The 15,797-nt window shown below is 46.0% G+C and overlaps 1 protein-coding gene across 5 annotated transcripts in view; it reads left to right on the top strand.

Annotated features, from left to right (window-relative positions):
* The window catches only part of FBLN2 (fibulin 2), a 104,870-nt gene extending 102,680 nt beyond the window's left edge, over positions 1–2,190 (top strand). For all 5 annotated transcript variants that reach the window (XM_031049204.2, XM_031049205.2, XM_031049208.2 and 2 more), the window contains exon 17: positions 728–2,190. In XM_031049204.2, coding sequence (XP_030905064.1) covers positions 728–1,085 — 358 coding nt within the window. In that variant the 3' untranslated portion in view covers positions 1,086–2,190. The remainder of the gene's footprint in view (positions 1–727) is intronic.
* The last annotated feature ends 13,607 nt before the right edge of the window (positions 2,191–15,797 follow it).

Genomic DNA, 15,797 nt, shown 5'->3' with positions numbered 1-15,797 from the left:
CTCAGCAGCTGAGGCTTGGGAGCCCTATTTCCTGCCTTAGTGGCTGCCAGTGCTTTAGGAATCCACATTTAGTTGCTTATGACTTAAAACGTACTTTTCCTGCCTTAAAGAATGGAGCAGCTTTGCAAGTTGAGGAGCTTTTTTCCCATTCCCATGTTTTAGCTAACCTTTTAAGGGGTTTTTTTGGTTGTATTTCTTGTCCTGGGCTTGTGCTGTTGGTGGTGAACCACAGACTCCTACTCCAAGCTCTGTGCAGCGTGACTCTGGATCTTTCTCCCCTGTGAGGGTGCTGAGGCGCTGGCACAGGGTGCCCAGAGAAGCTGTGGCTGCCCCATCCCTGGCAGTGTTCAAGGCCAGGTTGGACACAGGGGCTTGGAGCAAGCTGCTCTAGTGGAAGGTGTCCCTGCCTGTGGCAGGGGTTGGAACTGGATGAGATTTAAGGTCCCTTCAATCCAAACCAGGCTGGAATTCTAGGATCCTTTCCTCATTGTGGAGCTTCCCAAAACAGCTGTGCATGTCCATGATCTTTTCCTTTTGATATTGTACTCTGACAATGTTACATCATTTACAAATGCTTTATGGGTATTGTAAAAGCAGAACAAGCAGTTGGTAATTGCACACTTAAGTTTGGAGCTCCTCTGTCTAATATATTGCTGTAGTCATAAATATATAGACCCTTTCCTGCTTTTACATGGGCACTGACTGTGCTTCATTTCTCATCTCCTAGGAGGTGTGAACGAATCAGTTGTTTTAACTATCTGGACTGTCAGAACACCCCGGTGCGCATCACCTACTACCAGCTGAACTTCCAAACCAACATCGTGGTCCCAGCTCACATTTTCCGTATTGGACCATCGCCTGCCTATGCTGGAGACAACATAATCCTTACTATCATCAAGGGAAATGAAGAAAATTACTTCAGCACTCGAAGGCTGAACTCGTACACGGGCATCGTCTATCTTCAGCGACAAGTGAAGGAGCCTAAAGACTTTTTGCTGGATGTGGAAATGAAACTGTGGCGTCAGGGAACTTACACCACTTTTCTTGCCAAAATTTACATTTTCATCACAGCTCATGCATACTGAAGCATGTATTGACATTGGATTTTATTGGTGCTATGCTCTGTAGGTGTTCTACCAAAGCTTAATCCTGTTGAACTGGCATTTCATGTATTTAGCCTTTATATTATTTTTCTATCATTGCTTTAAACTTTTTTATTGGTTGTGTAAATTAAGTTAATTTTTATCTTTTGTGTTTTGTTTTCTTAAGCAGTTCTTTACATCATCGCTTGACAAGGAATGAAGGAAGAGTTACAGAGGCAGCATGTACAGTGTGTTCAATGTTGGGACCTTTTCTCAGCAATGATTTTTAGATTTAGTCACATCTGCAGGGTATTGCACTAGAGAGGAGGGATGTTCACTTGGGAGTATTGGGTTTTACCACTAAGGAAAAAAACCTTGAGCAATTTCTCTTGATGACACCAGTTTATGGCTTGGTTTAGCCACAGGATTCACTGACGTTTCTGTGTTGGGATGCTGTCAGCAGCCGTACATGTACACTGATGGTTAGCTCATCTCATGTTACCAGTTTATTTTCCTCCTTCCAACTTTCATACTATGTTGCCTAAAATATATATAAATAAAAGAAAACTCCACCAGTGAAAAAGCCTATGAATGAGACTTGCTTTGGTGGGACTACTCATATGCTAAATAGTTGTAAGACCAAGTCCGTAGAAGAATGTCTGCTTTAGGGTGGAAGCTCACATTGCCACTTCTAGTAGCTGTCTTTATAGGGACTGGCATTCTCTTGTTCTATAAGTGCTTTATCATTCTCAAAGGGATGTCCAAGAGGAAACATGGAAATTAAAGAATCCATTACTGCTTCTTGTTTTAAAGATTGGGTGTGCCACTGACAAATCACTTGTGAGTTCAAATACAGACAAAAGACAGTTGCTTCTCTTCTTCAGCAAAATCACTTCATTCGTGTTACTAAGTGGTGCAGAGGAAAATGCTGGTTCAGCTGGTGGTTTGTATCATGCCTTTGTTTCAAAAAGAGCATAACCAGTGTTTTGAGCTGGATTTCCTCTGGTTCTACAGGAAACTGGATGAGATCCAAAGCTGAAGGCCAGATGTGGCAAAGTATAGAATAATCAAAGTATTTGTTAGAATTAAAAATAAATATCAGAACTTCCTCACGGCTTTTTTTTCTTAGAATCACAGAACAGTTAGTGTTAGAAAGGACCTTAAGATCATTAAGTTCCAATCCCCCTGCCATGGGCAGGGACATCTCACACTAAACCATGGCACCCAAAGCTTTATCCAACCTGACCAGGGATGGAGCATTCACAACCTCCCTGGGCAACCCATTCCAGTGCCTCACCAGCCTAACAGTAAAGAATTTCTTCCTTATATCCAATCTAAACTTCCCCTGTTTAAGTTTCAACCCGTTACCCCTTGTCCTATCACTACAGTCCCTAATGAAGAGTCCCTCCCCAGCATCCCTATATGCCCCCTTCAGATACTGGAAGGCTGCTATGAGGTCTCCATGCAGCCTTCTCTTCTCCAGGCTGAACAGACCCAACTTTCTCAGCCTGTCTTCATATGGGAGGTGTTCCAGTCCCCTGATCATCCTCGTGGCCCTCCTCTGGACTTGTTCCAACAGTTCCATGTCCTTTTTATGTTGAGGACACCAGAACTGCACACAATACTCCAAGTGAGGTCTCACAAGAGCAGAGTAGAGGGGCAGGATCACCTCCTTTGACCTGCAGGTCATGCTCCTCTTGATGCAGCCCAGGATACGTTTGGCTTTCTGGGCTGTGAGTGCACACTGCTGGCTCATGTTCATTTTCTCATTGACTAACACCCCCAAGTCCTTCTCCGCAGGACTACCATGAATTTCCTTTTTGCCCAACCTGTAGCTGTGCCTGGGATTGCTCTGACCCAGGTGTAGAACCTTGCACTTGGCATGGTTAAACTTCATGAGGTTGGCATCAGCCCACCTCACAAGCATGTCAAGGTCCCTCTGGATGGCATTCCTTCCCTCTAGTGTATCAACAGAACCACACAGCTTGGTGTCATCGGCAAACTTGCTGAGGGCACACTCAATTCCATTGTCCATGTCAGCGACAAAGATATTAAACAAGACTGGTCCCAACACCGATCCCTGAGGGACACCACTCGTTACTGATCTCCAACTGGACATTGAACCGTTGACCACAACTCTTTGAGTGTGACCATCCAGCCAGTTCTTTATCCACCGAGTGCTCCACCGATCAAATTGATGACACTCCAATTTAGAGACAAGGATGTCATGTGGGACAGTGTCGAACACTTTGCACAAGTCCAGGTAGATGATGTCAACTGCTCCACCCCTGTCCATCACTTTTGTAGCCCCATCATAGAAGGCCACCCAATTGGTCAGGCAGGATTTCCCCCTAGTAAAGCCATGCTGGCTGTCACCAAGCACCTTTCTCTTTTTCATGTGCCGTAGCATGCCTTCCAAGAGAATCTGCTCCCAGATTTTGCCAGGCACAGAGGTGAGACTGACTGCTCTGTAATTCCCCAGGTCATCCATTTTCCCCTTCTTGAAAATGGGGGTTATATTTCCCTTTTTCCAGTCGTCAGGAACTTCACCTGACTGCCATGATTTTTCAAATATGATGGCCAGTGGCTTTGCAACTTCATTCGCCAGCTCCTTCAGGACCCAGAGATGGATTTCATCAGGTCCCATGGACTCGTGTACATTCAGGTTCTTAAGATGGTCTTGAACCAGATCCTCTCCTACAGTGGGCCCAAGGTCTAGGTTTTCACAGTCCCTGCGTCCGCCTTCCAAGTCTCGGGTGCTGCAGTCAGAGCCTTTGCCAGTGAAGACCTTGGCAAAGAAGCCATTCAGAACCTCATCCTTCTTCAAGTCCTGTGTAGCCAGTTCTCCTGAAAGCTTCCGGAGGGGGCCTACATTGTCCTTAGTCTGTTTTTCAGCCGCTACATACCTATAAAATCCCTTCCTGTTATCCTTAACATCCCTTGCCAAGTTTAATTCTAACAGGGCCTTAGCTTTCCTAACTTGGTCCCTAAGCTTCCCAGACAACATCCCTGTATTCTTCCCAGGCCACCTGTCCTTGCTTCCACCTTTTATAAGCCTTTATTTTTCCCTCAAAGTTTCCTCAGCAGCTCCTTATCCATCCAAGGTCTCCTGACCCTCCTGCTACACTTCCTCCTAGTTGGGATGCAACACTCCTGAGCTTGTAGCAGGTGATCCTTGAATGTTAACCAAGAGTCTTGGGCTCCCTTACACTCAAGGGCTATATCCCATGGAACCTTGCTAAGCAGGTTCCTGAAGAGCCTAAGTCTGCTCTCTTGAAGTCCAGGGCAGTGAGCTTACTGCACGCTCTTCTCACTGTCTTGAGGACCTCGAATTTGACCATCTCGTGATCACTGCATCCAAGACTTCCCTGGAGAGTCACATTTTCAACAAGCCCTTCCCTGTTGGGGAGCACAAGGTCAAGCACGGCACTTCTCCATGTCAGCTCCTCTATTACTTGCAGAAGGAAGCTGTCTTCCACACAATCAATTCTTCTTTTATTTTCCCTCCCAAAACAGTGAAGAAGCTCCACTGTTGGAATGTTCTGAGCTTCCCTTGTTCCAGCTAGAAATATATATTCGGCAAAATGTTTTAAAGGAAAGTCATAGCTACAGTCTATGGACGTTTGCTACAGTGCATACAGCTCAGTAATCACAGAACTATAGAACACCAGCTTATGAGGAATCTCATGGGTCCTCTACTCCAACCTTGCCTGGTAAAATAATCAGCTGTTCTTTTCTGCAGTTGATCTTATTTTGACCCGTGTGCCCACAAAACAAATGGAGAGACCAAATCTCGGGGCTTTTTATGCCATAACCAACAATTTTATTATGTTGTAAAATACTTGTTTGAACTGCAGCGTCAAGCCTTATAAACACCACCAATATGGTGAGAAGGGTGATGTTCTGTATTTGCTATAGCCCAAGGCCAATTTCTACCATTTCAAGTCATTTCTTTAATTTGGACTCTTATTGGTAATAAAGTGCAAATCTTTCTGTATCTGATATCATAAAGACCCATTACCAGGGAAAAATTATTGCTGTTCTCCAGCTTTAAAACATGAGAGATGTGGGAGTTTGCATACATCAAGCTTTTCTTTGGTTTTTCGGTAAAAATCAGTTTATACAAGTGACTTTCTTCCGTCCATCCTTTGTTTTCCATAGTGAACAGTTCCATAGGCACTGAACAGGGAAGTGCCAACTAGTTTGTCATCTCAGTCAATGCAGATCTCACAGCCACAGCCCTGGCACAGGAAGAAGCTGCCGCAGCAGTGAGTAGGAGAGCCTTTCCCATCCATTATGCAGGATCTGTGTTAAGCGGAGGTACCTTTCTCCAAGCCCCAGTGGAGGTACATCAGGAGTCACCAACACCCAGAGTTTTCCATCAGTGTTCCTATTTGATTGAGCATAAATGATATTCGAACCTTGACAGTCTTTCTTGTCAGAGAACAAATGGACAAGCCATTTGTTACTTGGAGACCTTTTGCTGACTAAATCCAGCCACAGTCAATCATATGAAGGATCTGCCAGTTTGCAACACCAACATTTCATTTTCTAGATAGGTAATTGATGATCAAAGTTTAGGAAAGGCTTTGCATATGATTATCAGGAAGTGCTATTTTACAAGTAAAGTCTGTCTCCATCAGCACTGTGCACAGTAGGCATTCTAAAAAGGGTTCAAACAGTTATTCAGTGCAGCTGGTCAAAGCAAAGAAAAGGCTTGTGGGAGACCATTTCCCATTCTTCTGTTTCCAACATGACCAGAGGAATCTCTTACCAATCCAAAGCGTGGTCCCTGTCAGTTTTGGGAGGAGCTGCAATGCAGGGGCCGCTGGCACTGCAGCCTTGGCTCTTTTCATGATTGAACTGGAGGAGACATGTCCACCAAAGACCCACTGGCCAGCAAGGGTGGGCTTTCATTGGGTCCAAATGCCTTTGTGCTGGAACTTCAGTCTCCTGCAGCTGGTCTAGCTCTTAGAAGGGCCAGTTCCCATCTTCAGTAATGCTCCTTTTGCTTCATTTTGTTGGGTAACAGAGACAGGGAATGCGAGTGTATATCCACGTACACAAGGCATGTCAGCAAGAAGAGCCCAGGCCTGACTGTATCTTTATGACCATGTGGGTTAAGTAGCTTTTATTTATCCCCTCAGCTCTTTGTGGCCTGGTTGAGGTGGATCAAGAAGAGCTACTCAAGGGCTATGAAAGCTGATAAATTTGTGAGGAAGAAAAAAGCTGCAAACCTAATAAAGAATTAGAGCAGACGTGGGGCAGATGATCATATATGTGTAAGAACTCAGATTATTAGTACATTCCCAAAATTGGAAATGGCCTTTATGTGACCTGTCTGTACAACGCATGTTCTTTTGGCTGGAATTAACATAACATAGAGTTGAAATAGCAGGAGATGGGTGAGAAAGAAGGTTTTATCTGATGTTCTTAATGGTTTCCTTTCTGTACCAGGGAGGAAGTATTTTACAGTCTCTTTGTATGTAAAGAGTACAAGTCTGTGGGTTACTGCAGTGGTTGACTGGTCTGTGCATTCCTGCCTGATGGAGAGAAAAGGCATTGGATTGCTCATCTTGGGCTTTACCCTTTCTCTTCACACTGAGGAAGCAGAGCCTATGTGTCATCCATCGCAGAAGAGCAAGCTGTTAACTGTAATAGGACAAAATTCTCACATTAGCTCCAGGATCCACAAACAGAACTTCATTCACTGTACATTTTCTTCTTCTTTATATCAGTTATTCCTCACTTTAGTGATTTAGAGCAGAAGTTGATTTCAAACTTGTGGATTTTATGGTTTGGATCATGCTTTGAGGTTAAAGCTGCAATAAGGGATATAATGATCAGAGCACTGGAGCAGCTCTGCTCTGGAGCTAGGCTGAGAGAGCTGGGCTGGGGCAGCCTGGACAAGAGAAGGCTCCTGAAGGGGAGACCTGAGAGCAGCTCCAGTGCCTAAAGGGGCTACAGGAAACCTGGAGAGGGGCTTGGGACAAGGGCCTGTAGGGACAGGCCAAGGGGAATGGCTTTAACCTGCCAGAACAGGGGAGACTGAGATGAGCTCTTAGGCAGAAGCTCTTCCCTGGGAGGGTGCTGAGGAGCTGGCACAGGGTGCCCAGAGAAGCTGTGGCTGCCCCATCCCTGGCAGTGTTCAAGGCCAGGTTGGACACGGGCTTGGAGCAACCTGCTCTAGTGGAAGGTGTCCCTGCCTGTGGCAGGGGTTGGAGCTGGATGAGCTTTAAGGTCCCTTCCTACCCAAACCAGTCTGATTCTATAATGCTGCAACAGTGGCTTTAACATCAGCAGGTCAGAGACTCTGCACAAATCCCATCCAGAATGCCCCTGTCAGCCCAGGTGCTGGGTGTTGCTTGTTAGGATGGGCAGTGTCAGTGGTAAGTTATTTCAGGTGATGTTACAGGGACCCGTGGCTAGTGGAGCTTTGCAGAGCCCAGCATCTGGTAGGGCTCAGTTTTGTGTCAAGCTTGAGGAGCCATTGCTCCTCCCTGCCTGCAGGTTCTGCTGGTGGTGGTACCTTCACCCAGCCTTGGGGCTGCTCTGTCCTGCAGCACATTGCTCTTTACAGGCCAGCCAGAGACAGCAGCACTGGGAGCTGCCTGCACAAACTGAACGGCAAAGGAGAAGAACAGTGAAACTAAACGAGACTGAAGTAAGGTTCTTCAGTTCCCTGGTGCTGTCGTGGGAGGTTTTGGTGCTGTATTTGGGACTGTGTGCAGCCCTGGGGTAAAGTCCTGAGTGTGTGATTAAAACTGGGGTCCTTTGGGGGTGGGTAAGTCCTGTGCTTCCCATCAGACTTTTGAGGGGGATTTGCTTTCTTCTGGTTTGAAGGATATAGGGAATCTGTTCCGTGTTCTTTGGCTCTTTGTCTCCCTCTTTATCCTCTACAGCTCATGTGAGAGCCCCTGGCTGCTCTTCCCCACTTATTCTTCTTTATTTTCCCCTTCATCTTTCCATTATTTTTATCCATGTGAGGAGGAAGAGAAACTTCCAGCCAGGGAGAATTATGACTCTAGAGTAAAAATAGATTTTTGAGGTTAAACAAAAGGCTCTTCACACTTTCGGAGTTTTCTGCATCACAGAGACATTCATTGTGAAGAGGAAACCAGGATTTAGTTATATCCAGTTCCAGTGCAGTGAAACCGAAGTCACACGCTTAGGACTTTTGTCTTCTAAACCAGAATTCTTTATCTTGCATGTTCTCTACAAATAGCAGTTGATGTGTAGGACTATTCCAGAGCTTTGGAGACCTTTAGATAAGCTTCCACCATCCAAAGGCTCCTGCCTGGTGTCCCCTGGCCCATGCTACTGGAGGAACTGACAAGGAGTGTCACCCCTTGTCCTGAGGCTGCTCCAGGAGCTCATCCCAGTGCAGGTGACAGTGTTGGAGCAATGGGTGGGCTCTCCAGCTGCAGCCCCAGCAGGGGCTTGCTTGGCTCAGGGTAGACAGTGACATTGGCTTCTGGTGAGCTGAGGTTCCCTTTATGGTGGGGTTAAACATTACAATGTCTGCAGTGGGTTTTGCTTTATTAGCTAGGGTTGGAGAGGCAGAGGGTGCTGCTGTGGGGGCATTGTGGAGAGAGGCAAGGAGGAGATCTTTTGTGCATTGCCAAGTCTTCTGTGTGGTAGCCAAGAACTGTTCTGACTGCAGGGATTCACAGCAGGGTTTAGTTGCTCAGTGCATGGGATGGTTCAGTGGGGGTGGTGTGCTGGCAGAACTGAACGGGTGGTGCAGGGCTTGGGAAGCTGCTGCAGCAAACAAGACAATCCAGCCTTTCAGACCAAGACCAGTGCAATGGGAAAGGTTCACTCCAGGGAAGGAGTTGGCCTTGGGTGAGACACCTTGTGCTCCCAAGTGACCCAGGGCCAGGTTAGTCAACACACAACATATGAGAATGCAGATGAAATGAGTTATCTCCAGGGCTCATGGGTATTTATTTCATTATTAGTAGTCTATAACTAAAGCAGTAAATCAAATCTCACAGAGAAATATGAAGTTTCTGAAGTGAAACACTGGTTATGGAAAGGGCCACCTGAAGGAGTCAAATATTTGACTCAGTAGAATCAATAGACCCTATGGACCCCATTCTATTGACTCAGTAGACCCAGTAGAACAGTGATGAATACTGTCTTTGTGGAGGAGGAGGAGAAGTAGTGGTGGTGGTAAGGATTTAAGTCTAATTTTATTTTGGAATAATGGCCAAATGTAGAGAGAGCTCTCCTCAGTGCCAGTGTTTCTAGGAAGTAACCATGAAGCATGTTAGTAAAACCAGTTTCCAATTTAGATAAAATGCATCCAAAACGGGACATAAACGCCTTGAGGGACAGGAGGGTGGAGACAGACTCTGTACCACATATTACACCACAATTCATGTAGGCAAGAGTCTGCACTCCCCATTGACACAAAGGTAGCAATTACTGATGCAAGTAATCCCATTAACTGGGAAGGTTTGAGTACTCCACTGGGATTTGGGATCTGGAAGTGCTGGAGTCTGTTCTGGGTGGGCTCTGTCCAAACAGATAACCAAGTGCAAAGCAATTGTGATGCATGTGATTACAGCCTCTACATGGTCTTGCATGCATGATAAGAGTTATAAAATAAACTCTCTGCTTTACCCTGTGAGAGTATCTGTGGTTGTGTATGTACTGCATTAGAGGCTGGAATAAATCCTACTGACTATTCCCTGTCACCTGATGATCTCCCATAGCAGACACCAGAGATGGTACCAGTGGCTGGTGAGGGTGTTCCCAGCTGTCACAACTGCAGAGTTGTTGTGGGCTGTGGGACATCTTCTAACTGCCAAAAACCCCATCCCAGAAAAACCAACCAACCAACAAAACCCCAACCTCAGTGACTTTGAAAATAGTGATGTCCTCAGATAAACACTTAATTGACTCAGGGAAGAATTCTCTGCAGTTTCCCAGCAGCTGCAGAGGCAGAGCTCCATTGAAGTGAATTTTTAGGTGAAGACACAGCTTTAATCGTAACTTAATTTTCCCGTGGGGAGAGGAACAAAGACACATGACAGATGTTTGCAATGTTGCCTGAATCACATCTGGAAGACTCACACATCTCTAGTTCTGAAGGCTATTTAAGAATACAATTACTCCACGTAGGTACCTGTACTATTGTGCAAAACCATACCTTTCAGCTTGTAAATCCAGTGGTCAGAGGAAGCTGAAGGCCAGACCCCAGTTAGGAAGGACCTTGAGGAGGCAACAGATAGGAATGGAGATACCAGACTGGTCACTGTGAAGCTCCCCCCATCCCTCCATCTGCCTCACACCCTGCACAGACACAGTGTGTGTGGAGCTGGGGGTTTGTGTGTTTAGTGAGTTGGATCAGTCTGGAGGAGGAGGAGGACATGGATGTCCCTGTCGCTGCTGTGGGTATGTTGTCTGGGTAATCTCTTCCTCACTGGGGTAAAGCCCTTTGGCACATGGTGGAGAGCTGCTTTTTTGGTGCAGTGTTTACCTGCTCAGGACTGCAAAGCTCCCATCAGCCCCATTTCACAGCCTTCTCACCCTTAGAGACCCCTGAACTTCACAGAGTGTTTGGTAATATTGATACCTTTCACAATCATTATCTCTTCTTTTTTCGGATTCCACTTGTAGCCTCTCCTCTTCCATGGTTGCCTTCTGTAAGCTGTAGTGCTTTTGTCCCATTGCCAGGAGGTTTCCGTTTCATCACATCTCTTCCTTTTGAAAGGTGCACAGATCAAAACCAGAAACATCCAAAAAACCATCAGCCCTTTCTCACTGATGCCTTCGAGGCCATCCCGGCGCTGGCAGGGACCATCCGCTGGCACCACCACTGCCCAGCCAGGAGCTGAAGGACAGTATTGTTTGACATTACACTGCGGCTTCACACAGTGCAGTGCTACGGGTTGGGCAGGCAGCTGCTCCATGCCTCTGGGGACATCACAGGGAGCATTGCCAAACAAGCACCCCAGGAAATCATTAATAAAAGATGATTGATGTGTTCCCAAATTCCACTGGTTTTGGTGGGTTTCCTCCTCTTTTAGGCATTACATTTCCTTCTTTCTCAGAATGTTTTAGAAGAAGAAAGCAAATCACAGAATCCCAAGGGTTGGAAGGGACCTCGAAAAATCATCTAGTCCAACCCCCCTGCAAGAGCAGGGTAACCTAGAGTACATCACACAGGAACTTGTCCAGGCGGGCCTTGAATATCTCCAACGTAGGAGACTCCACAACCCCCCTGGGCAACCTGTTCCAGTGCTCTGTCACTCTTACAGTAAAGAAGTTCTTCCTGATGTTAACGCGGAACCTCCTATGCTCCAGTTTACACCCATTGCCCCTTGTCCTATCACTGGATATCACTGAAAAAAGCCTAGCTCCATCATCCTGACACCCACCCTTTACATATTTGTAAACACCGATGAGGTCACCCCTCAGTCTCCTCTTCTCCAAGCTAAAGAGACCCAGCTCCCTCAGCCTCTCCTCATAAGGGAGGTGTTCCACTCCCTTCATCATCTTTGTGGCTCTGCGCTGGACTCTTTCAAGCAATTCCCTGTCCTTCTTGAACTGAGGGGCCCAGAACTGGACGCAGTATTCCAGATGCGGCCTCACCAAGGCAGAGTAGAGGGGGAAGAGAACCTCTTCCTTTCTAATGCATCATTTCTAACCACATCCTTTCTAATGCACCCTAGGATGCCATTTTCCTTCTTGGCCACAAGGGCACATTGCTGGCTCATGGTCATCCTCCTACCCACCAGGACCCCCAGGTCCCTTTCCCCTTCACTCCTTTCCAGCAGGTCAACCCCCAACCTGTACTGGTACATGGGGTTGTTCTTCCCCACATGCAAGACTCTACACTTGCACTTGTTGAATTTCATCAGGTTTCTCCCCACCCAACTCTCCAGCCTGTCCAGGTCCCGCTGAATGGCAACACAGCCTTCTGGTGTGTCAGCCACTCCTCCCAGTTTAGTGTCATCAGTGAACTTGCTGAGGGTACACTCGGTTCCCTCATCCAGGTCGTTGATGAAAGTATTAAACAGCACAGGTGCCAGCACCGACCCCTGGGGGACTCCACTAGTCACAGACCTCCAGCTAGATTCTGCCCCATTGACCACAAGTCTCTGCCTTCTTCCCTTCAACCAGTTCTTGATCCACCTCACTACCTGATCTTCAAGCCCACACTTGCTTAGCTTATCTATGAGGATGCTGTGGGAGACAGTATCAAATGCCTTCCTGAAATCAAGAAAAACCACATCTACCGCTCTCCCATCATCCCTCCACGTAGTCACTTCCTCATAGAAGGCTATAAGGTTGGTCAAACATGACATCCCCCTCATAAAACCATGTTGGCTGTTCTTAATGACCCCCTCATCCTTGATATGCCTAGAGATGGAGTCAAGAATAAGTTGTTCCATCACCTTTCCAGAGACGGAGGTAAGGCTGACTGGTCTATAATTACCCAGGTCCTCCTTCTTGCCCTTCTTATAGACTGGTGTGACATTTGCCATCCTCCAATCCTCAGGCAACTCTCCTGGGTGTATTCCATCTGGATCCATCGATTTATAGATGTCCAGATTGCATAGCTGATCCCTAACCCAATCCTCATCTACCAAAGCAAACTCCTCCTTTGTCCTGACTCCTTCTGGGGCTATAGGAATCTGGGACCCCTGGGGAGAGTCTGCAGGAGTAAAGACAGAGGCAAAGAAAGCATTCAGCACTTCTGCCTTCCTTATATCCTCTGTCTCTAGGGGACCCACCTCGTTCAACAGTGGGCCTATATTGACTCTTGTGTTAGTTTTATTTGCTATGTATTTGAAGAAGCCCTTTCTATTGTCCTCAACCCGACTAGCAAGATTAATGTAGAGTTCAATGTTGAATATTTGTTCCCACATGTTCTTCATGTATTTTCCTGGGAGGGTATTGGAGTTTACAGTTTGTGTCTGTAAGTGTCACTGTCACTGGTAGCCAGCACCAGAACCAGCCTGTGCAGTGTCTACTCTGACCCACAACCGGTGCTCACATGGTTAGGTCATTTTTGGGCCTCTTTGGTACTATTCTGGCTTTCTTGGCCCAGGTTTGTGCTATAACTGGTTGTCCAGATCACTGGAGTAGGGCATTCATGGTGAGCAGGAGCATCATGATAGCTGTTTCATAAGCTGCCACTTGGCAGTGATCTATTCCTCTGCCCCTTTACCAGGACTGGGCGATACTGCAGATCACTGGATCCCCCTGCCCAGGCAGCTCTAGCCAGTTTCAAATGCAAATCAAGGTGTTCCATTATCTCCATTCTATACTACAGCTTCCCCTTCAGAATCGATAATGTAGAGATTTACAGGCAGGCTCATTTTCTTTCAACACTGATCTAATCAGTTAATAATGGTTTCTCCCCTACCTATTCCTACTTTTTTTCCCTTTTGTTTCTCATCTGAGCCACTGAAGAAATATTTCCTCTGTTCTCATAGAAAGTTATGCATTCACAGCTATTCCGAGATACCAAAGATATGTTTTTATTATGCTGCTAATTGCTTTTCTTGGCCATTAGTTAATCAAAGTGGAGGAAGTAGAATGAGGGCAGACAGAATAAATAGTGCATGGTTGGAGCAGAACCAGGACTAGAGCTTTTTGGGGGGGGTGTTTTGTTTTCAGAGTGCTAAATTATTCAATGTCTGCACACGGGTGTCTTGCTGGTGAATATGTGTGTAGTAACTGTGAAGGCAGCAGAGCAGTTCCTCCATGGTGTAGAATAAGGACCATGTCGTTTCTGCAAACTCTAAATGGAGGTTTTGGTGACACAGTGATCTGAAGTGGTGTGTAGCTCTAACACAGGCTCATCCCACAGCTGAGTTCAAGCATCTGTTTCCACTTAAAAGAGCCCTTTTTTAACCTGTCCTTCATGCAGGGGAGCAGGGGCTGAGGTTTGGTGTTTGGTTTTGGTTTTTTGATGATAAAATTTAAGATTCTTCCTCCCCATTTCCTGGCACTGTTGTTGTGTGAAAAGCTCGTACGGAATGTGAAACTGAAGCTTTGTATTGCATAAACATCTCAAGGTCTTTCATTGGATCTGTTACACTTGCTGTCAGTGTATTTCATCATGGCTCTCTAATGAGATTATGCTGGTACTGGCTAGACAGACAGTCACAAGTTCATTCTTGCTTCATTTGGGTTTTCTGTTGATGTTTTTTCATGCCTTCTGTGACCATTCCATCAGTTTTGGCAGATTTGCTTGGCTCAGATTGCTGAGACAAACCAGTTTCTAGATTTCTCCTTATTTGGAACAAGTGCCCTTATCCCTGTTGCCAAGAATATCCCACACTGGGTGGGAAGGGGCCAGGAGCTCAGCGCAGTCACTGGGGGCTGCAGTTCCCAGAGGAAGTCTGGGCTGGGGTGTCAGGGCAGCAGTGCAGGATGGGAGCCTACATGCAGGGCAGGCTTTTCCCTTGTCACCTCATAAACACCAGCTTCACAGGACTGCTGACATCTTTGATAGTCCTCACATCTTAATTTGATGCTGAGGTGAAAGAGAACTTTTTATCTCAAACAAGGCTTTTTTGGTAGAAGCTTCCCTGTTTACTTGAGTGCCGTTTAACCATCTCAAGATCCATAATACATGTAAAGACTCCAAGAAATGTGAGAGATGTTCTGGTCTGCTCTTTATTTCTTATGTTATAGAATAGGCTAAAAGAGTATTTTTATCAGCTTCCTGATGAAATTACTGCCATCCTTCATTTTTGTACTGAAGGGCCATCTTAGAAACAAGGAGCAACCATGCAACTCAGAACAAAAGGGGAAAAGCATTAATATATACTTATGGGAAAAGGAGAAGATGTTAAAATAGTCTTAATGATTCAAGGTGGCAGAATGTTTTTCTTTGAGTATGGAGGAAGTTAGATTTGATGACTTCAGTTGAGATTACTATAATCCTCTATACCTGCCCTGTCTCACACTTACAGTTGGCTCCTGTGTTCTTTGGGGTGTCGCAGTACACTTGGTCAGAGAGGAGCATCATAAAGGAGTAAATGGAAAAACCACATAAAAAGGAAAACAAAAAGCAGGTCACCCATGGAAAAAATCAGAATGTCTTTTAAGTGCAATTGGTTAAAGCAATGACTGAAGTAGTTGCAGTCATCCCAGCCATGCTGCCAGGTAATGATCAGCAGACTTGATAAATGTTTAAAACTGGTTCATAATTAGCATCTCCAGGCATTCCCATCCATTCTGTCATGCCCACGTTTTCTCAGATACAGACAGAAAAAATACACACCCATAATGCCATGTACAGAAGGCATGAGCTGTTCACTACACAGTGAGCTCCAGCTCCTTGCATGATGGTGTACACATTGGAGACCAAACATTGGGACAGACATGCTTCTGGAGGCTTTCCACCATCAAGAGTTGGAAAGCACAATTTTAAGACATCCCTGCCAGGAATTACATCCCTCAGACCATAAGTGCTGAAGTTTACCATGGTTCAGTGGATGCAGTTTAGTTCTGGGTTCTTGGCAAGATTAGTCTCTAGACTCACATGAAGTCATCACAGTATGGCATGTGGCTGGCTGAAAAAGTGGAGCAAAGCAAAACTCCCCCTTGCTGAAAGCTGGCAGGAACAGAAGGGAGGAATATTTCTGACTACATGAGTGCAGAGCTTTGATGGGGAGCTAGCTGGCTTCAGTGGTTTATAACAGACTGACTCAATGTGGAAGAAAGGAGCCAGAGGAGTGGGTGGGT

This window comes from Melopsittacus undulatus, chromosome 9, assembly GCF_012275295.1.
Source record: "Melopsittacus undulatus isolate bMelUnd1 chromosome 9, bMelUnd1.mat.Z, whole genome shotgun sequence".
In the NCBI taxonomy this organism is placed as follows: Eukaryota; Metazoa; Chordata; class Aves; order Psittaciformes; family Psittaculidae; genus Melopsittacus; species Melopsittacus undulatus.
Note: the sequence above shows the minus strand (reverse complement) of the source record. Positions and strands in the feature narration are given on the sequence as shown.